Consider the following 22377-nt stretch of genomic DNA (forward strand, 5'->3'; position numbering starts at 1 on the left):
TGCAGTGGGATAGTTTGCTTTTATGCCATGGAATCAGCTATATCTTTCTTCAAACCCAGAATTCCCTTTACAAATCAGACTGTTCTTCAGGTGGACGTGCAGGTTGGTACAGCACCACTCCACTTGTATTTGTTTGATGTAGTGGCTGACCCATACGTAATTTCTTTTTTTTGCCAAAATGGTTTAATAATACTTTAGAGCAGGTCACAAGCTGGGAGGCATGCATCTTACTCTGTGCCCTTAGTGGTTCCAGACGATTTATTTCTGCTCACTGGAAAATATGGCAGACCAACCCCTCACTGAAGAAACCCTCTCATCAAAGCCAGAAGATGACAGCTCTAGCACCGCCTGTTAATCTCAGCTACTCTGGCACCACCCAATGAGATGGGCAGGTCCTCAGGTGGTCAGTACCAGAATCAGGAAGGATTTAACAGATTAAAACCCCAAACTCCTTGAACTGAACCAGACAACAAATGGAAATCACAGAGCACTTCTAAAGCACAGCATTCTAGTGGCAGAGTAGCATGACTGGGCAGAAGTTTAAGTCCTCAAATATCATGTTCTGTGAATTCAAATCCACTTTCTAAATAATATTTCGGCAAAGACACCCTGCAAAGTACCTGAATTGCCTTTGTAATTTTCATAAGACTTATAGGGTTTTTGGATGTTTTTTCCTGCTGAAAGCTCATCCTGAGATATTGACATCAATGGCCTCAGGCTGCTGGCATAATTGACCTAGGGGAAAAAAAATAGCACACCTCATGGTATTTGTTCTAAAAATTTACATTTCATTTCCAACATTTCAAAAATAGCAACTTTTCCCATAGCATGCCAATAAATGTTCACTGGCAATGGTATTTTTAAGCAATGAATCCTATGTTTTGCTGTGCTGCTCAAGTTTGCTCCCTATTTTTCTCCCAACTATCAATGTGAGGAACAATGACTTCCTCCCATTTGACCTGGGTTTTGAATTAGCCATTAATCTGAGTAAAATCAACCTCAAATACACAAGTTAGGCCTTTGAGCTTTCTCTCTCTCATGCATACACACCCACGCCTTATGATACCTGTTTATCAAAATGTGCCGAGTGCTAACAAAATGAAAGCCAACCAACCATACTTACCATTTGGCTAGTATTAATACATTCTAGTTTTGACAGTGCTCATGTTTTTTTCCTTGAAAGACTTCAGTGATTATTTTCCTTATTCCCCTCTTCCTTCTCCAGTTACTGTACAGGTTTTCAAAACTTTGTTATATTTTAAAATAATATTCATGGCAATGTCATGGGTGAACATTTGAATTTCATGGGATATGCATGGCTGCTGAGTCCCCCCAGAACCAAACTGCTTCGATTTTTCCAACAGTGAGGAGGCTGTTCGGGGGAGGGGGGGAAAGGGGGAGCAGGCCAGTCCCAAGCCTGTGGGGAAAGCAGAGATGGTGGGCAGGTCCTAATCCAAGGAAACGAGGGGTGGCAGGCAGGCAGCATGTCTCACCACACGGTGCTAACTGATCTGACCCAGCCCAGCATGAGGCAAGGATCAGAGCCTGGCTCACTCTGCATGCAGCTCCAGGCCAGGCTACTGCATAGTGATTAGGAGCCTCAGTGTGGCCCACACACCAGTGGCCCCTGCAGGTCCCGGGAAAAAACTGAAGCTCCAGCTGGTGAGAAACTGAGACCAGGATCCATCCACTCTATCCTCCTGCCAGGGCAGGGCCCTTCACACACCTGCTCCTGTTCCAAGCAATGGCCGCACAGCTAAGACGTTGGTTACGGTGGAGGGATGGATCCTGGTCTCAGGTCCTGCAGTGTCTCCCTCGGGACTGCAGGAGCCATGGTGTGTAGGCAGGCCAGGCTCCCAACCACTGCGTTGCCAGAGCCAGCCCTTCTTCCCCCCTCCCAACAGCCAGACAGGAAGCAGCAACCTTGGCGGGAGCCAGACAGCATGAACTGGGCCAGACCATCTGGAGCCATATAATGAGACACATCCCCACCCCAGCCAATCCCCTCCCATGCAGAATAGGACCAACCCACCACCTCCCTGCCCCCCTCCAGAATGGGACCAGTCTGCTAACCCGCCACGAGCAGCCGTGGTCTCAATAGGGAGAAAGCAGGGATGCATGCTTCTGCCTCTCTGCTGTTGAAAGTCACAATACAAGGCTAATTTCACAAGTTCCATGAAACCATGATTTTCACTGATCCCTATATATAAGCAGATAGAAACAGAAGAGCAACCAGCCTAGACGTCTCTACTACAGTCTGCTGATATATGAGAAGAAGCAGAAGCTGTCCTCATGGCTCAAAGCCTCAAGCAGGAACAGAACTACATGCCACCAATGAGAACTGCCCACATGTCCAGGGGAGAAAAGAATGAAGTAATGTCACTTGGGGGGAAAATACCAATACTTATATCTTGGATATATACGTAGCAGGAAAGCAGTGTGGTGGGAGAACAATTAGGCAACATGTAAGCATGTGCAGAAGGAGGTAAAGGAGGCCAACTGCAGAGAAGCACATGCAGAGGGGAGAAAAACAGGACAAAATGGGACATGGAAAAGAAATTAAAGGGAAAAAACAATGCAATTAACTTCTCAACACCAAGCACACTTATACTAAAAGACAGCTACTTATATTTATTTTCTAATTTCTGTGCCAATTGCCATAATTGTTGCAGGGACGTTACATTATTATGAATGGGAGGAGTGGGTAAACAAATGGGAAAACCCTTGCAACAGAACACGACAATATAGAACTAGTCATCGAAGTAGACAGATTACTTACAGCTGCTTTCTTTTTACAAAAGGTCTTCAAAGCTTCTGTCAGATCTTGTGTAATACTAACTACCAGAGTTGCTTCTGTGTCTGAGGTGACCCGAAAAGTTTCCTGTCAAATTAAAAATAAGCACACATTCAAAAAGGTTAATTAAGTTGCAAACAATAATTAAAGAATACTTATCTCAAATACTCAACCGGACTTCCCCAAGGAGATCATAAGTTTTGGGAAACAAATAGATGGATTCAAATGAAGTTCTATGACCAACTCGAGCAAAAAATTAAGGAAATGAGATTTATACAAGCAGCTAGAAGAAAAGGAGTACTTGTGGCACCTTAGAGACTAACTAATTTATTTGAGCATAAGCTTTCGTGAGCTACAGCTCACTTCATCGGATGCATACTGTGGAAACTGCAGAAGACATTATATACACAGAGACCATGAAACAATACCTCCTCCCACCCCACTCTCCTGCTGGTAATAGCCCATCCAAAGTGACCACTCTCTTTACAATGTGTATGATAATCAAGGTGGGCCATTTCCAGCACAAATACAAGTTTTCTCACCCCCCCCCCTTTTTTCAAAAACCACACACACAAACTCACTCTCCTGCTGGTAATAGCCCATCCAAAGTGACCACTCTCCTTACAATGTGTATGAAAATCAAGGTGGGCCATTTCCAGCAGGAGAGTGAGTTTGTGTGTGTATGGGGGTGGGGGGTGAGAAAACCTGGATTTGTGCTAGAAATGGCCCACCTTGATTATCATACACATTGTAAGGAGAGTGATCACTTTGGATGGGCTATTACCAGCAGGAGAGTGAGTTTGGGGGGGGGGGGGTGCGGAGGGTGAGAAAACCTGGATTTGTGCTGGAAATGGCCCAACCTGATTATCATACACATTGTAAGGAGAGTGATCACTTTAGATAAGCTATTACCAGCAGGAGAGTGGGGTGGGAGGAGGTATTGTTTCATGGTCTCTGTGCATATAATGTCTTCTGCAGTTTCCACAGTATGCATCCGATGAAGTGTGCTGTAGCTCACGAAAGCTTATGCTCAAATAAATTGGTTAGTCTCTGAGGTGCCACAAGTACTCCTTTTCTTTTTGTGAATACAGACTAACACGGCTGTTACTCTGAAACCTGTCATCATACAAGCAGCTGAAAGCCCTGGCCAGTGGATGGTGTAATTTGTGAAGTTGTGTGTATAGAAAAGCAAAAAAAGGGTTGAGAACTTACAAACTGGATGCTAACAGGCCTCAAATCCCAGTGATGGCTGAACCAGATGATAATCTAAATAAAGAGGGTTCTCATCCACACTGGTAGCTGTTTCCACTGCCTCAGACATTTTAGCATTCAGATTGAGATTCCTGGAATCTTGTTATATAGATGGGGCAAAATGGCATAAAAGAGTGGGAGAGCAGCCAGAGAGCACCACAGTAAAAACCAAAAAGGCAGGATGAAGCAGGTGTTTGAGCTTCTCTCCAAATTTTTTTTAAAGAAAATAGTTAAGTAACCTTTTCTTCTCAGAGCTTCAAAATACAGACTAGACACTTACCTAAACAAATTACAAGCCATAATTAATCATGAACATTCTCCTTGCAAAGCATTTTAGACATTAAACATTATTAAAAACTACTACAGCAGCTAATGTTAAAATCTCTACTACAAAAAGCAGAGATATCAGGCTCTATTTCTTTGAACCCTGAAGCAGTTCAAATTCAAGTTCTAGTGTATGATGTTCTGGGCAACAGCAAGCAGCAAAGGATTTATTTATACTGCAGCTGCCCAATCTTTAAGATTTGGTGAAATAAGATGTGAAGAAATATGACTTGAAAAGTAGGAATTACTGATCAAGTTTATTCATACTCTTCCCAGTGATTCATGCAAGATTTGTTCTTTCTGCAGTGGTGCAAATCCAGTATTAAAACGTAGCAAAATCCTGGCAAAAGCACGTTTTGTACATACCAAGTACTCTAGGGCTTTCTGCTTTCGAACTGGATCATTCTGTAGGGGGGGAAAAACCACCACAAGGACTGATTACAGTGTTTATATATATTCTTCTGCAAAACATCATAAAATATAACAACCAAATGCTTGAGGGAAGAAAGTTTTTACAGCAATTATAATCTTAGGTCCTTATTGCTTGTATATACAACAGCAGCAATATTTCCATTTTGGACTACGTAAATTTCAAAATTAAGACAGACTTCAGTTCCCAAGATATAGAGTTCCTGAAAATCCTCTTCACTTTCAGCAATTACCTTTCTGTTCTCACGTTGACCATAAGAGAACAGGTCTTTTACTGTTAAATATTTAATATTTTATTTCAAATGTTACAGCTATTGATAAATTGATATTCTTAAGGTGAATTGCTAATAGGATTTACTTTACTCTTAACATATATCATATAAGGATAATCAAAGCACCTTACAAAAAAAATAAAAAATTAGCACCTGTGAGGGATAGAAGTAATTATGCCTATTTTATAGTCGGAAGTGAGGTTGAGAGGCTTGTGCATGGTCAGTGTGTCAGTGGATGAATTAGGACTCCGGGCCTCTACTCTGAACATCCAATTGCACAAGTTTAACTAAAGGTACATATACCAAAGCAAGATACAGTTATATGAGACTGTTCTAAAACAATATAAATGTTTCCATAAAAGAGTTTGCATTAGGGTTGCCAACTTTCTGATTGCACAAAACAGAACACACTTCCCCCATCCTCTTCCCTGAGGCCCCACCCCTATCCCAAGGCCCCTCCCCAACTCACTCCATCCCCTGCTCTCACCCACTCTAGCTCATTTTCACTGGACTGAGCCAGGGGGTTGGGGTGTGGGTGCTGGGGGCGAGCCAGAGCTGAGGGGTTTGTGGTGAGGGCTCTGGCTGGGTGTACAGCCTTTGGGCTGGGGCTGAGGATGAGGGGCTCAGTGTGTAGGAGGGGGCTCTGGGCTGGGGCAGGAGGTTAGGGTGCGGGGGGATGAGGACTCCAGCTGAAGGTGTGGGCTCTGAGGTGGGATGGGGGATGAGGGGTTTGGGGTGCAAGAGGGGGCTCTGGGCTGGGTCCGAGGGGTTTGGAGTGCAGGAGGGGGTGCGGGGTACAGGCTCTGGGAGGGAGTTTGGGTGCAGGAGGGGGCTCAGGCTTGGGACACGCAGTTGGTGTGCAGGCTCTGGGAGGGAGCTGGGGTGTGGGAGTGGACTCAGGGCTGGTGGAGGAGGTTCGGGGTGCGGTGCAGGCTCTGGGCAGCACTTACCTGAGGCAGTTCCTGGAAGCAGTGACATGTCCTCTGGCTCCTAGGCGCAGGGGCGGCCATGAAGGCTCCGTGCACTGCCCTAGCCCGCAGACACCACCCCTGCAGCTTCCACTGACCGTGATCTCAGCCAACGGGAGCTGCGGAGCCAGTGCTCGGGGTGAGGACAGTGCGCGAAGCCTCCGTGGCTGCCCCTGAGCACAGGGGCCGCAGGGACACACCAGCCGCTTCCAGGAGACACACGGAGCCAGGGCAGGCAGCGAGCCTGTCTTAGTCCCGCTGCACCTTCGACTGGACTTTTAATGGCCCCGTCAGTGGTGCTGACTGGAGCCACCAGGGTCCCTTTTTGACTGGGCGCCTGACAACCGTCGTTTGTATGGGTTTAACTAGATCAGTTTTTTAAATGTACAAGAAAGCTGCAACTGAAGAGAAGTCTAGTGGTGAATCCAAAGCTTAACAAGTGATACCAAGCCATGATGGAGAGGGAAGATGTCATATTCAAGTGTGGAATTTCTTATAATGTGTGAATATCTTTCTCCTGGAGTCAATTTCTTCCCTGATGAGACACTGTGCCTTGATAGCTCTCATGGCACCGGCAGTTCTTCTTCGAGTAGAGTCCCTAGTGGTGCTCCTCTGTAGGTGTGTATGTGCCCCCGCGCCTCAAATCGGAGATTTTTGGTAGCAGTGTCCAGTTGACCCCGCCCACGTGCCCTCCCTCGAGGCTATTTAGCACTGCACGGTTGAACCCCCCCTCACTTCCTTCTCAACCGCCTTTGGCCTCAGACAGAATGAACAGTTGTCCCTTCCTTATCTGTGTCATTAGCATAAGTAGTGTTTGTTTTGTTACCTTTGTTCTCCTTAAAAGGAGTTAGGCTAGTGTTTATTTTATTTTATTCCTTTGCGTTAAAAAGAAAGAGAAAAAAAAAAAAAGAACTTCAGTTTCGTGCCCTGTCTGGGGGCATTCCCCCCCAGCATCTAGTAGACTTTTTTTAACTGAAAATAAAAAATTAAGTAAAGACAAGGTTCTCCAGCATTCCTCCCTGCTAGAGGATGACAACCACCTGCCCAGGGGCATGCCTGGTGCTCTCTGCTCCAAGCGGTGCCTCTCCTGCCAGGAGTCAGTTCCTGTAATGGCCAGACACTCTCGCTGTGCCTGGAAAAGCCTCACAGAAGTGCTTTACCTGCCACAGCTAAAACGGCAGCCTCACAGGAGCTGAGAGCTGAAGTTAAAACTCCTCCCTATGGAGAAAACACTTCAGTCTGTAGGGGACTCTGGTGGGTGCTGACCCGGGATCATCCCCAGAGCCTTCACTTCAAAAGGGGTCGAGTTGTGAAGAGGAAGAGGAGGAGGAGGAGAAGAAGAGGGAGGGTGAGGGGGAAGCCACCAGCAGACTCCCCCTGGAAAGGCTCATAAAAAGAACTCCTCCGACCAACTGGCCAGCCAGAGGGGTTCCCCAGTGCGGCCATCTCGGCACCAATCCAAACACATGCATTCCTAGTAGCTGGCCAGCCGGTGGGGCTCCCCAGAGCAGCCACCTCGGTAGGAGGACACTAGCAGCTCTGAAGCATGGCACTGATAAGGGGCTGCCTGCTGTGAGCTCTGCTGTGGCACCGTGGGCGCCATCCACACTGCAGCTCTGAAGCAGGCACCTGAGAAGGGGTCTCCTGCTGTGAGCTCTGTTGCAGCACCGTCCCCCCAGCACCGTCCCCAAGGGGCTTCCGTAGTCAGGCTCTCAGGAAACGGTACCGCCCCCTAAGGAAAGGGGACAATTACTGAATCATCTCTAAAACAGCGCCTCAGAGAAACCCTTTGGTACCACGTGCAACAAAACTCCCATCTAGGAAGTGTTCTGCACCTTCCCAACCATCGACACTGACAACATGTTACAGACACTCCTCTGTGGTACCACCTGAGCCCATGGTAACACACGTGCTCTGGTACTCTGGAGACCTGTGGCCTCAGTACCCAGGGAGAGAGAATTACAGTACCATCTCTAAAATAGTGGTGCCAACAAACTTTCTGTACTGGGCACAACAAAACTCTCATTTAGGGAGTGCTGTGCCCAATTATCAGTACTGACAACATACCAGGGACACTCCTCTTTGGTACCAGATGAACCCATGGTACTGCATGAGCTCTGGTACCCTGGAGACCTGATGATTGGGGAAGAACTGCAATCCCCATTACCTGGTACCAGGACCCCGGTATCGAGCACATCCCAGCACCCAGAATCACTCTTGGCACTGGGCTGTATGTATACTGCCAATACCCCAGTCAGCGCCACCCTTACCCACTGAAGAATCTGACACTGGCCAGGAGGAGATCATTTCCCTGGCCCTCATTGTGGCCCACTGTCACACTACAAGAGTCCACCCCAATTTCATCAATCGTGGTGTGGGCCCCCTGAGGTAAGCCCACTGCCCATGCCCCCCTTCCTCCCTCACCCCCCCCCCCCAAGGTCATATTGTAATTCTTGGGCAACGTACAAACATGTCACGACCATCCCTGGTGTGTCTCAGGGCGAGTCCACCAGATGGGACAGCCTGGCTGTCCAGAGCACCTGAGTCAGCACAGGAGGAAGCTTTTTCAGAACAGGAAGAAGAACCTGAAGAGGAAGCTCCCCCTCCAGCACACTTCTCCTCATCTCTCCCAGATAAGGCTGTGCTGCCCACCCCTCATCACTAGGTGAAGATTTTAAGAACTTTCTGGACCATACCAAGAGGGTGGCAGATGAGCTGCAGATTCCCCTACTGGAGGTGGCAGATACACAGTTGGTGGAAATTCTGCATACCACCTTCTCATCTAGAATTGTCCTCCCAAATAATGAGGCAATTCTAGATCCTACTAAAGTCATCTGGCAGACACCAGCTTCCATCGGACCATCCAGCAACAGAGTGGTAAAAACCCAAACCAACCAACCAAACAAAAACAAAAAAACCCTACATCTCTACCCAAAGAGGCAGACTTTGTTTTCAACATCTGCAATCCAATTCCATCATAGTGGAGGTGGTTAATGCACGAAGCAAGCAACATGATGTCAAGTCAACTCCATACGATCAGGCTTGGCAAGATGGCATATTCATCGACAACATTACTGTTTAGAGTAATAAATTACCAGACTGTCATGGCCAAATACAATTTTATTAATTATGGGAAACCCCATCTGTTTCTGGAACATTACCGGAAACACAAAAAGAACAGATTCAAACCATTCTTAGAGATGGTCAGTTAATAGCCAGACTGTTACCAGAGACAGCACTGAATGTAGCTGTTACAGCTGCCCGCCCAGTCTCCATGACAGTGGTACTGAAGCGGGCTGTGTTGTGGTTGGGTTATTTTGGCTACACCTCTCCAGACTGCCCAAAGAGCTACAGACTTCCAGTTTGAAGGGCCCAACTCTTTGAGGAGAAGACAGATTTTCTCTCCACATCCTGAAGGATTCTTGGATCATGTTACACTTCTTAGGAATCTACACTGTGGGACAGAAGAGAAGATATACCTCTCAACCACACCACAGGTCACAATCTTCTCAATACCCACCATCTCAGTGCTGTCATGAGCCACAGTGTAAGAGGACCAGGGCTTAAAGTGGGAACAGGCTGCACCTCAGTCCGTGACCTCTCCAACTGTCTCTTATAAGCACTTTTGATGAGCTGGTCGAGTGCCTGAACAATGATACCTTACAGCATCATCTGTCATCTATACACCTGTCATGCCACTCAGAAGTCACCTTACCCTACTTCACAGCAGTTAGGACCAGCTCTAAACTAAGGAGATTGATTTCTAGCCCTGAGCCTACAGGGTGCCTACTTCCATATCTCAATACACCCATTGTACAGGAGATTTCCTACTGCTTACCTTTGGGGCAGGATCACTACCAGTATAGACTGCTCCACACAGGGTATTCTCCAAGCTTCTCTTCATTGTGGCAGCATACTAACCCCGGTACAGTGACTAGACTTTATCAGCAAACGGCCTTCCACAGAAATGACCTTCCACATCACTCTTTTGGGGCTAAGGGCTGTCAGGAGTGCCTGTGCACACTTTCTGCCTTTCATCGAAAACAACACACAAAGGTCAGGATGGAATTAATGTGACCTATATGTTTGTATAAACTGCCAAGGAGCTGCCAAATCTCCCTCCCTCTACAAGAGGGCACTCAAACTTTAGAATTGATGCACCCATCACAATGTGCTCATCTCAGCTGTCTATATACCAGGGATACAGAACATCACAGCCGACAACAACAGTTAGAATCATAGAATATCAGGGTTGGAAGGGACCCCAGAAGGTCATCTAGTCCAACCCCATGCTCAAAGCAGGACCAATCCCCAACTAAATCATCCCAGCCAGGGCTTTGTCAAGCCTGACCTTAAAAACCTCTAAGGAAGGAGATTCTACCACCTCCCTAGGTAACGCATTCCAGTGTTTCACCACCCTCTTAGTGAAAAAGTTTTTCCTAATATCCAATCTAAACCTCCCCCACTGCAACTTGAGACCATTACTCCTCGTTCTGTCATCTGCTACCATTGAGAACAGTCTAGAGCCATCCTCTTTGGAACCCCCTTTCAGGTAGTTGAAAGCAGCTATCAAATCCCCCCTCATTCTTCTCTTCTGCAGGCTAAACAATCCCAGCTCCCTCAGCCTCTCCTCATAAGTCATGTGTTCTAGACCCCTAATCATTGCCAATTTCTCATGACAATGAGTGTGTACTGAATTCAGAGGTGGTTATATCCACCCTTTGGGGAACCCTGCCTATGGATCTCTTTGTTACTTAACGGAACAAGAAAGGTCCTTGTTACTGCTCCAGGGCTGGTCTGGGGAAACATTCACTGGCAGCTGCCCTCATCTTCCCACGGGACAGGGCCCACTTGTATGTCTTTCCCCAGTTTCCTACTCTAAGATTCTGTTGAAAATTCAACGAGACAAAGCGAGAGTTATTCTAATTGCCCCTCTTGACCATGACAAGTCTGGATCCCTTACCTGACACAGATGGCAATGCCCTCCTGTTTCTCTTCAGCCCATCCCTCACCCGCTCTCTCAAATCAATGGGCTGACCCTTTACCCCAACCTTTGGGTCCTCCACCTCTAGGCTTGGCTCCTTCTTAGTTCCAAGGCTTAGAGGCAGAATGCTCTGACAAGCTGAAAGATGTGTTGCAACACAACCACTCAACATACTATCTACAAGTTTGTGTCATTTCAAACAAACAGACCCAACCTCATCTTTCCTCCCTCTGATTTTGCACTACATTTTAAACTTTCACTCAGCTCCCTTAAGGTTCATCTCGCGGTGAAATCAGCTTCCCACTTGGTGTTTGCTCACCCACTAATGCATAGATTCTTTAAGGGCATTGGGAATCTCTTCCCGTATGTGACACTACTCACTTCAGCTTGGGACTTTAACCTAGTTCTCAGGGCTTTGATTAGACCTCCCTGAGAGTCCAGGGCAACTTGTTCTCTCTTACACCTATCCATGAAAACAGCATTACTAATTGCCACACCATCAGCTAGGTACATAGGAGAAAAAGCGACCCTGATGGCACATCCATCGTTCACGGCCCTTTTTTTTTTTTTTTTTAAGGCAATAACTCTAAGGCCATATCCCAAGTTTCTCCCTACGTTCTCTGCACTTTCCATATGAATCAACAAATCCATCTCCCTGTTTTTTCCCAAAACCACATTGTGACAACTGGGAGATGATTATGCATATGCTAGATATTAGAAGGACATTAGCATTCTACTTGGACAGGACTAAGGACTTCAAGAAATCCCCTAAATTCTTCCTTTTGTCCACAGAAAGATCCAAAAGCTCTCTGATATCGGCTCAAAGACCATCCAAATGGGTCTCTAGTTGCATTAATCACTTATCAAGGGCGCAACTTGCTTCTGTCCAGAGTCATACCCACTCCACGAGGTCAGTTTCTACCTCAATCACATTCCGTAGGGATACCCCTATCTCAGCAATCTATAGAGCAACGACTTGGGGCTCTGCCCATACTTTCACAGAACATTATGCGATCACTGAAGATTTGGCTGCTGACACCATCTTCGACTCCACAGTACTTTCTGAGGTAAAAGATTCCACTCCGAAGTCCCAGCCTCCAGTGGTGGGTACTGCTCGGGAGTCACCTACAGCGGCACACCGATACGGACACTACTCGAAGAAAAAGAGGAAGTTACTCACCTTGTGCAGTAACGATGGTTCTTCAAGATGTGTGTCCCTATGGGTGCTCCACAACCCACCCTCCTTCCCTCTACTTCGGAGTTCTCTATAGGGCTCTGTGGTAGAGAAGGAAGTGCGGGGGGTTCGCCTGAGCAGTGCTAAATAGCCGGGAGGTAGGGCACATGCGCGGGGTCAATGGGATGCTGCTACCAAAAATCTCCGATTAGAGGCGCGGGGTCACATATACACCTACAGTGGAGCACCCATAGGGACACACATCTCAAAGAACCATCGCTACTGCACAAGGTGAGTAACTTCCTCATATCCATGCCAATGAAATAGGCCACAACTAAGAGAGCCAAAAGTATCAAGACAACTGGTTGGCCTGAGACAACACCCAGTGCCAAATTCCAGAAGAATCATAGTTCTTACAGCAATGGTTCTCGAACAAAGGTACACCTACCCATGGGTGTACGCAGAGGTCTTCCAGGGGATACATCAACTCATCTAGATATTTGCCTAGTTTTACAACAGGCTACATAAAAAGCCTAGTAAAGTCAGTACAAACTAAAATTTCATACACACAAAATAGGAAAGTAAGTGTGTTCTCAGTGTGTTGTGCCACTTTTGTATTTTTATGTCTGATTTTGTAAGCAAGCAGTTTTTAAGCGAGGTGAAACTTTGGATACGCAAGATAACAGTCTCCTGAAAGGAGTACAGTAGTATCGAAAGTTTGAGAACCACTGATTTACAACATATGGTGTGTCAAAGCTTTGATATTAAGATCAAGATAAGGCTGACAAAGCTGTTGGTGGCTAGTGCTTTTCAGGGCAGCATCAATATATATTAATTATTTGTATTATTGTAGCAACTAGGAGCCATGGTCATGAACCAAGACCATATTGTGCTAGGGTACATCTTTGAGAAAAATCTAAGAATTTTTTTATTGTCCTTTTGCTAACCCAAGATTTAACAAGTTATTGAGTATAGAAGGTCTTTGATTTAAAGAAGGAGGGAATAGTGAGGAAGCAGACTGACTGACTTTTGGCTTGGGGTACAGAGACAAAGCTTCCTACAAAAAAACTGATTAATATCCTTTTAGCTTCCTCCAAAGAGTGGTAAGCATCCCTTACCAACATGAAGATTTGTTACGGTAGGTTATTTCACTTTATTGTATAAAGTGGGATACAATATCAATAAAATGGGAAACTGAGTCAAAACACAGGTAGACATTTAGAAAACAAGAACAATGAAACATATCTATCATACAACACATTTCAAAATTACTAACACTTACCTCAGGCTTGTAATCATCTTCCCACCTAGAATAAAAAAGAAAGTTTCGTTGTTAAAGCAACAGCATAAAAGCTATTTTAAAAAGGATTTAGAATTTTTTTTTATCTAGGCCATCCTGCACACAGATTTCAACTTCCCAAGTGACCTCAACTATTAATCAAGGCCTCCCACCAGATGGCATAGCTGTAGTACCACATTCAATGCTAGGATATAGGATTACAGTAAGGCCACCAGAAGAGTCCAGGTACACTTTCTACAGGGCTGTCAAGAGATTAAGAAAATTAATCGTGATTAATCATGCTGTTAAACAATAGAAAACTATTTATATAAGTATTGTTGGATTTTCTCCACATTTTCAAATATATTGATTTCAGTTACAAAACAGAATACAAAGTGTACAGTGCTCACCTCATTTTTTATGATAAATATTTGCACTGTAAAAATAAAAGAAATGGTATTTTTCAATTCACTTAATACAAGTAGTGTAGTGCAATCTTTATCATGAAAGTTGAACTTACAAATGTAGAATTATATACAAAAAATAAAACAATGTGTTCAAAAATAAAACAATGTAAAATTCTGGATACTACATGTCCACTCAGTCCTACTTCTTGTTCAGCCAATCAGTCAGACAAACAAACTTGTTTACATTTGCAGGAGATAATGCTGCCCGCTTCTTGCGTACAATGTCACCTGAAAGTGAGAACAGGCATTCACATGGCACTGTTGTTGCTGGTGTTGCAAGATATTTATGTGCCAGATGCACTAAAGATTCGTATGCTCCTCCATGCTTCAACCACCATTCCAGAGGACATGCGTCCATGCTGATGATGGGCTCTGCTCGACAACGATCCAAAGCAGTGCAGAACAACACATGTTCATTTTCATCATCTGAGTCAGATGCCACCAGCAGAAGGCTGATTTTCTTTTTTGGTGGTTTGGGTTCTTTTAGTTTCTGCACGGAGCATTGCTCTTTTAAGATTTCTGTAAGCATGCTCCACACCCCATGCCAATCAGATTTTAGAAGGCACTTCAGATTCTTAAATCTTGGGTCAAGTGCTGTAGCTATCTTTAGAAATCTCACATTGGTACCTTCTTTTCGTTTTGTCAAATCTGCAGTGAAAGTGTTCTTAAAACAAACATGCTAGGTTATCATCCGAGACTGCTATAACATGAAACATATGGCAGAATGCGGGTAAAACACAGAGCAGGAGACATACAATTCTCCAAGTTCAGTCTCAAATTTAATCAACGCATTTTTTTTTTAACAAGCGTCATCAGCATGGAAACATGTCCTCTGAAATGGTGGCCAAAGCATGAAGGGGCATACGAATGTTTAGCATATCTGGCATGTAAATACCTTGCAACGTCTGCTACAAAAGTGCCATACGAACGTCTGTTCTCACTTTCAGGTGGCATTGTAAATAAGAAGCGTGCAGCATTATCTCCTGTAAATGTAAACAAGTTTGTTTGTCTGACTGATTGGCTGAACAAGAAGTAGGACTGAGTGGACTTGTAGGCTCCAAAGTTTTACACTGTTTTGTGTTTGAGTGCAGTTATGTAACAAAAAAAATAAATCTACATTTGTAAACTGCACTTTCACAATAAAGAGATTGCACCATGGTACTTATATAAGGTGAATTGAAAAATACTATTTCTTTTATCATTTATACAGTGCAAATATTTGTAATACAAATAATATACAGTGAGTACTGTACACTTTGTATTCTGTGTTGTAACTGAAATCAATATATTTGAAAATGTAGAACAACATCCAAAATATCTAATACATTTCAGTTAGTATTCTATTGTTTAACAGTGCAATTAATCACTATTATTTTTCTACTATACAGACAGTTAGTAACAAAGCTCCTTCACAGAACATCAGCTCCTTGAGAAGAAAAACGCTTTAATTATCTTGGTCATCTCCTTTGACTGTGTGCCACCTTTGCAACATTCTCAACCAATGCCAGCCCTGGGTGTGATGGACCATTCTGGGATATGATCTGAAGTTTCTCTCTACATAAATACATCATGCTGCCATTAAATGACTCAGCACGTGCAATACATCAGAAAGTCATAGTTATACATATACATATAAGATTAAAATAACCTATAACTCACTGATAATCAAAAAAGTTTTGTACAAGAGCAAAAACTGAACAAAGACAAAAATGTAGGATTTTTTTCTAAAGACAAGTAGCAATGGTCTGAGATAAACAAAATAAGTGACCACTTAATCATTTCAAATATATGGTGATGTGATGGTAATAAATGTATTCATGTGGGAGTTTACTGGAGGTTTCCTCACCTTGATTTTTTCTTTGATGATGAGGCTAGAAAAAAAACATTGGAAGCGGTCAGCAAGAGCATATGGTCATTATAGTATCAATGCAAACGGATCATAATATAAATTCCATATTTATCTACACTCCCAGCTCAGTTAAGTACAGAACTCTTCAGCACTGGCCCTGTTCATTATGCCAATGGATCTGATTAAATTTTCTCACCATCAGCCAAATTCACTTTCCCTCTTATCTTACTATTAGGCTATTAAAATGTACCAGGTACTGTCTGCCCCCAGCTGGCATCGTTCAGATTGTGTCACACCAAGATGTCCAAGATTATATAAATGTATTTGGATCAAATATTTATAGCTGACCTTTTTCATTACTAAGCTAATTTTAAAGATATAGTATTTGCAATATTCAGCTACACTTACATTCTAATGGGTCAGATGATTGTTAGCATACTGAAGCCAGTTCAGAGGTTCTATAAAGAACCCATAGTTTTTCTAGTGGAGGGCAGACTGTAGAGTACATAACCAGGTAGGCCCCCTTGTCCTGGTATAAATAGCAGTGTAAATAGTGAAGCATGGCTTAGGCAAGTAAAGACACGCCTGAAGGACAGGGGTCTGAGTCCAAGTACATGCCCTACATGGCAGTCTACTTGCCCAAGCTGTGCCTCCCTGTCTACACTGCTATTTTTAACAGCATACAGTCACATTGCCTCCCCAGTGCTAGAGAGCCTTCCCCTGCTGCAGGGAAAGACTCCAGCAGCAATGAGGAGCTCCAGTAGTGGGAAAAAGCCTCCACCCTGCCAGAGCCTCTCACTTACAGGTATAGCTATACACCGCACAGCTGGCTTTTCACTGCAGCATATAGCTACACATATCCTAGACACTACTGCCGGCAGTGTGTGGTGTAGACATAGCCTCAGTTCACTCAGGAAGGAGAAATTTATATCAACTTATTCCAAAACAATGACATAATACTGCATTTTTCACTGAAATACATTTTTCAGTTGAGTTAATGAGTACAATCACTACTAATTATGATCTTAAATAGCAGAGACAAGATGGGTGAGGTAATATTTTTTATTGAACCAACTTCTGTTGGTGAAAGACAAGCTTTCAAGTTTACGTAGCGCTCTTCTTCAGGTCTGCAAAATGTAAACAGATTGTTTAGCATAAGTAGCTAACACATAGTTCACATTATATCTTAGTTATGTGTTAGCTACTTATGTTAAACAATCTGTTCCACCTTGTATTTAGCTGTGACACACTGACTACATTTCCCAGACCTGAAGAGCTCTGTGTAACTAAAAAGCTTGCCTCTTTAACCAACAGAAGTTGGTTCAATAAAAAATATTACCTCACCCACCTTGTCTCTCTAATATCCTGGGACCAACACACATACAGCAACACTACATATCTTCAATACTGCCATATGCATTTTCAGTATTTTCAAAATGTTTCAGAAATGTGAAAAATATAACAAGATCCCTTTTTGCACATCTAATTAAAACACTGGAGGATTTAAAAACAGAAAGTTATATGCATACCAAAGCTATTGCTCTAAAATTTTACATGTTTTAAGTAATCACTAACTTTTGCAGCTATCTGTAATCTCAAGTTAGGTTCAAATATTCAGAATTTGAAGTTTTATTTAAAATATATTAAAATTATATTAATGTAATTTCACAAACTTACAAGATATACTGGGTCTTGTATAACCTTCAGTCTAGGAAGCAAAAACAGGCTTGTTTAGATTAGACGTCCTCACTTACATATGAATTAATATTGGTTGTTTCCCCACAGTTCAAGTCCTCTGCCATGCCCAGCAGAAACTAGGGCCCCCAGAGAACCCATCTCACTATACTTTTATTTACCACTACCTATTGCACCACATAATTTTACATTTAACAAATGCTAAACATTACCAGGCAACCTTACAAATTAGCACTCGTTTTCTGAAAGAATCAAGTTTGAGATGCAAGAATTTCCTCAGGTCCTGAGGATTTCTAAAACATAAGCAATTTCAACCCATTGCCACTATGAATCTTAATGTAATATACCCAACTTTTATCACTGAAAACAGGACTGGCTGGACAATTTCTGATCCCAAAAGTTCTAAATTTCTGTGAAAACAGCAACAAGTTTTTGGTGAAATTTTAAGGAATCCTCCTGATTTTTTGACCAGCATTAAGTGAAATACTGACTCAGGAAGATGTATGCTTTCTGAAAGCATTTTGTAAAATTAAACAGAGTTTACTACTTTTTAAAATTAAAAATTTAACATTGCCTAGTGTCTAGTTTGCCAGAACCTAGATACAGAACCAAAGAACAAATTTAGTTGCTAGTTTAAACTTATCCAATTTACCTTATAGATCTTTAAGCCTTCAGTCTTTTCTATCTCTCTTGCTATCCGTCTGAGAAATGAGACTTTGTCCTCTTTCACGCCTGGTGTGTTCTTCTTCATTTTATCTGGAAATTCTTTAGACTGTCAATGAAAAAAGGTTTGAGACCATTTCAATACTAAATTTGACGAGTCATGCATTTTGGAAAATTTTACAATACCTGTGGAGAAAACTAAACAATACGATTTTAGACATTATGGTCCTACATTTCCTCTAGCAGAATATAACTAATTGTGATTTAATATGATAAATTTTTATTAGTTTTCATCATTACAGAATTTTAACACTATACAGAACTCAGGTAAGACACATGACAAAAGAAACATGCTTTGTACAATGTCCTAAAGGCAACCAGACTTGGGCTCTGATGAACTAAGAGAAGGAGCTGTTGTGACATGCTTCAGGAGTTTTAATAGAGACACCTTCAGCCGGCTTGGTCCCATGGCAAACACCACTAAAAATTCTTGAACCTTTTTTGAAGATACGGAAAAGAAAAGTTTGAAATGTAGCGTATTAAGGCTTTCATTTTAACAGTATCCCTTACTCTTTTTCACTGTAACCATAGACAATTTTTCTATGAACCACCCCGGGTATTAAAGATGGGGAAAGAGGTACAGGGAGAAGAAAAGCAGTTGAGATGGGTTGGAGCTGCTGCTGTTGATCTTAAAATCTGATGCCATTTCCTTGAAGACAAACTAAGACAAGCACACATAAAAGAGGAAAGAAAATAATACAAAGGTAGAAAATGAAGCTTCTGTCTTTGGCGTTGATTCTTACTTGCAAATCTCACTTCTAGAGAAACACAAGGCCAACACACAGTCTTATCAGCTATTCTGAAACTTGTACCAGCGTCGGGTTGTTTAGGGTTTTGCTTGTAGCTGTCTCTCTGGTCCCAGGCTCATAACAGTACTGCAAAGGTGGAGTTGTCTTAGACAGCTAAGCCAGATTCTTTTCAGAAAAAACGCAAAAAGTAATCGATGGGGAAAAAAAGATAGGGTGAAAAAGGAAAATGACACACATGGGAATGGGTTACAGCAGGAACGCAAGGCTCACACACCAGGGAGGCGGTGCTGGGGATTTAGCTGTTGTAGGTGACAATGTCATGATCAGGACATTGATCAGAATCAGGCCTGTGATGGTCCAACAGTATCACAGTGGACCTGGGCAACCCAGAAGATGTTGGAAGTAACAATCACAATGGCATAGATTGATCCGTTCAGGCCCTGGGTTCTCCAGCCATCTAATGTTAATTTGATCCTCCCCTAAGAGTCTTTTTTTTTTTTTTTTTTTTTTAAAGGATCTCAAAAGGAAGTGATGGACAGAATAACCCATCCCCTCATTAGATTCTCTATTAAACCTAGATTCCGACACACCAATTTTGGTCCATTTATTTCCAGTCTCACACTCCTCTTGGTTACCAGACATGATCTTACAGTCTTTGTCTTATATCAGCAGACTTTTTAAGACTACCCAGTCTTTGGTCTCCTTTACCCATTAAAATGTGTTATAAATTACTGGAATATTTTATTAATGTTTATCCACTTTCCTTGCAGCTGAGCTCACAACTGGGCAGTCCTGTCAGCCCCAAATCACTACAACAGAGTCACTGGTGTATAAGAACTTACACTAGGGACTGAGAGCAAGACCATATTCAAGCAATAGAGAAGAGATTGTTTTAAAAAACAACAACAACTGAGTGCTATATCACTTAAGGCTTTAAAAATCATAAGTTAACACACTTACACCCAGAAGCTAGTTTAGTATACAGATTTACTGATTACTCTTGGCAATCTGACCTGCTAAAATGACAAGTCTATTGGATTAAGAGAAGTCAAGAGATCTAACTGAATCAGGAACAACAAATGGGCTTTATCACCATTTGCCAATCATCTGAACACAACCTGTGCCATAATATACTCAATCGCAACTGATGGGGTCCAGAAAACCACAAGTCCGGATATACGGGGAGCTGCCCAAGGTTCTCAGTGACCATACCTTAACTAGTTACTGAGCAGATGACCAGCTGTTCTCTTCAGCCACCATTAGATAGCAATGACTTTTGGTCACTAGTGTAGCTGGACATAAAATGCTCCCTATCTCATTATAGCCTCTTGAGCAACCCTAATTACCACGTGTCTAAACAACAAAAATGAAAATGTTGCCATATCTTCTCAATTCATCTATGCTTTGGATTCCTTAGTATTCTTCATATATTATTATTAGTTCATAATGAGGCCCCTAGGAGCTATCGCAGTATAAACAACTGTTTATACAAAAGAAAATAAATGGTGTAATAGAGTATTTAAGCACTGACTCAAATACATAAAATTTTACTTACAATATATGCTCTTCTGTGTTTATAGCCACTGAGATGTTCTATCATAGGTGCCATCTCTGTGTTAAATTCACATAGTTTGCATTCATAATGTGGCTCTCTCCTCCCTTCAAATCTGATTTCAACCACATGTTCTAAACCTATAAAATCAAAAGTTACAAGTACTTACATTTCTTTATACAGGCAATTATGAACAAATATATTCTTATTTCAGCTGTGTAGGGACAACCAATGACGAATCAATGATAAAAGATACTGATCCATTTTAGGTATTTCCTACATTTCCTCACAATCGCCCATTAAGGATTAGATTTCTTACTGGTAATATTTGTTAGTTCAAGTTTCTCTCTTCACCAGTACAGACTTTTCTCCGAGTAAAAGTTCTGTCCTTGGCAGACTGCCTGTCACAGAACTTCATATACCTAGAATCTTAAGAATATACAACCAGAAGAAAAAACAGAGGGTGCACACAAGCACATACCATAAAAGAATGTTAAGGTCTAGCACTCAAAAGTTAGGAAATGCAAGAATAAAGGTTTCCTGTGCAACCTTAATTCAGCCCCTTTATGCATGTCTATGCAGTCTTTAATTACATGACCTCCCATACTAATATTCCCACAGGATCCTTGCCTCATTCAATATACAGGATGGACCACAGTTCTGGGGATGAATCAGCATTGTGTAGACAGAAGACGCCTGTTTGTAGGATCCTGGGAGGTGTGTACTAAATGAGGCAGGAGATCACAGGAAGGGAAAGGTCTCATGGTAAAGGAACTGGAACACCATCCTGGAGATTTGGATTCTATCCCGGCCTCTGCCACAAATTCCTACGTGATGCTCAGCAGGTCACTTAAACCAAACTTCCCTTATGTGGTCAGTTATTTCTGTACTTCATTTTTTGGGTGCCCAACCTGAAAACCTGAGTTCTGAATTGCAGAAGAGCTGAGGACTCACAGTTGCAACTGAACTCAATGGGAGCTGTGCTTAAAACGTGTACAGTGATATATAATGCTAACTAACTACTCTGAGAAAAAAAAAAGCCCATAAGTGTCTCAAATTGGGCACCCAAAATTAATGGACACTTTAGACCTTAATTTCTCTTAAGTTTTAGCTCCTCAGCTATAAAATGGGGATGATAATAATACATCCTACAGATGAGTGCTACAGAAAAGATTTCAGGAAATAATTCTGTTTTCACAGCAGGGATTGAAATAGTGAATGTGCAGTAAATAATGGTCTAGGCTCCATATTGAACAAGAGGATAAAGCAAAATACCAAGAAGCTGCTCACTGAATGAGCACCATCCCATGGTTATGAGTAAAAAAATAGCATATCACATAGTTCAAGACTATGATAATGCATACGTGTAAGGGGGACAAATTAAGGTTGCACTGGTAACCTGAATTCTTGCATTCCCTGAAACTGTCCCCAGAGTAGCTGGGTTTAGAGGTAGGTGACACAGGAAATGATCTCTCAATCCCACTGTTTACAACAGTAGCTCAATTTAACTCCAACGCTGAACATTTATTCTATACCAATACCATATAAGGCAGCAGTAAGCCACCAGGCATAGTGGTACTTTTTGCAGGACTGACAATGGAGGTAACATGTATTTTGCACAGCTCAAGAGTTCTATTAAATCAGTTAAGAGCAGACCTTCTGTGGAGAAATAATGATCCAAATAGAGGAAACTTACTGCTTACAACAGAGCCCTTATTACTCAATTCAACGTACTCCTCAAAGAGGCTAGCACTTGCTAGGATCATGGAGGACATTGGCTAGTAGGAAATGATAAACTGATGAAGCTAAGCTCTGCCTAGGAAAAACCATCAAGTAGAGAAAAACGGTAGTATGTCCCAGTAGATTT

At 42.7% G+C, this 22377-nt stretch overlaps 1 protein-coding gene across 1 annotated transcript in view; it reads right to left on the bottom strand.

Moving 5' to 3' along the window:
• The window catches only part of LOC140907180 (uncharacterized), a 67231-nt gene that overhangs the window by 11665 nt on the left and 33189 nt on the right, over positions 1-22377 (bottom strand). Inside the window, exons 8-15 of the mRNA XM_073332520.1 lie at positions 20514-20650; positions 18139-18258; positions 17469-17499; positions 15789-15813; positions 13479-13503; positions 4736-4774; positions 2780-2881; positions 621-735 (exon numbers count right to left, since the gene is read on the bottom strand). Of these exons, the coding sequence (XP_073188621.1) occupies positions 621-735; positions 2780-2881; positions 4736-4774; positions 13479-13503; positions 15789-15813; positions 17469-17499; positions 18139-18258; positions 20514-20650 (594 nt within the window). The remainder of the gene's footprint in view (positions 1-620; positions 736-2779; positions 2882-4735; positions 4775-13478; positions 13504-15788; positions 15814-17468; positions 17500-18138; positions 18259-20513; positions 20651-22377) is intronic.

Source organism: Lepidochelys kempii, chromosome 2 (assembly GCF_965140265.1).
Source record: "Lepidochelys kempii isolate rLepKem1 chromosome 2, rLepKem1.hap2, whole genome shotgun sequence".
Lineage (NCBI taxonomy): Eukaryota > Metazoa > Chordata > Testudines > Cheloniidae > Lepidochelys > Lepidochelys kempii.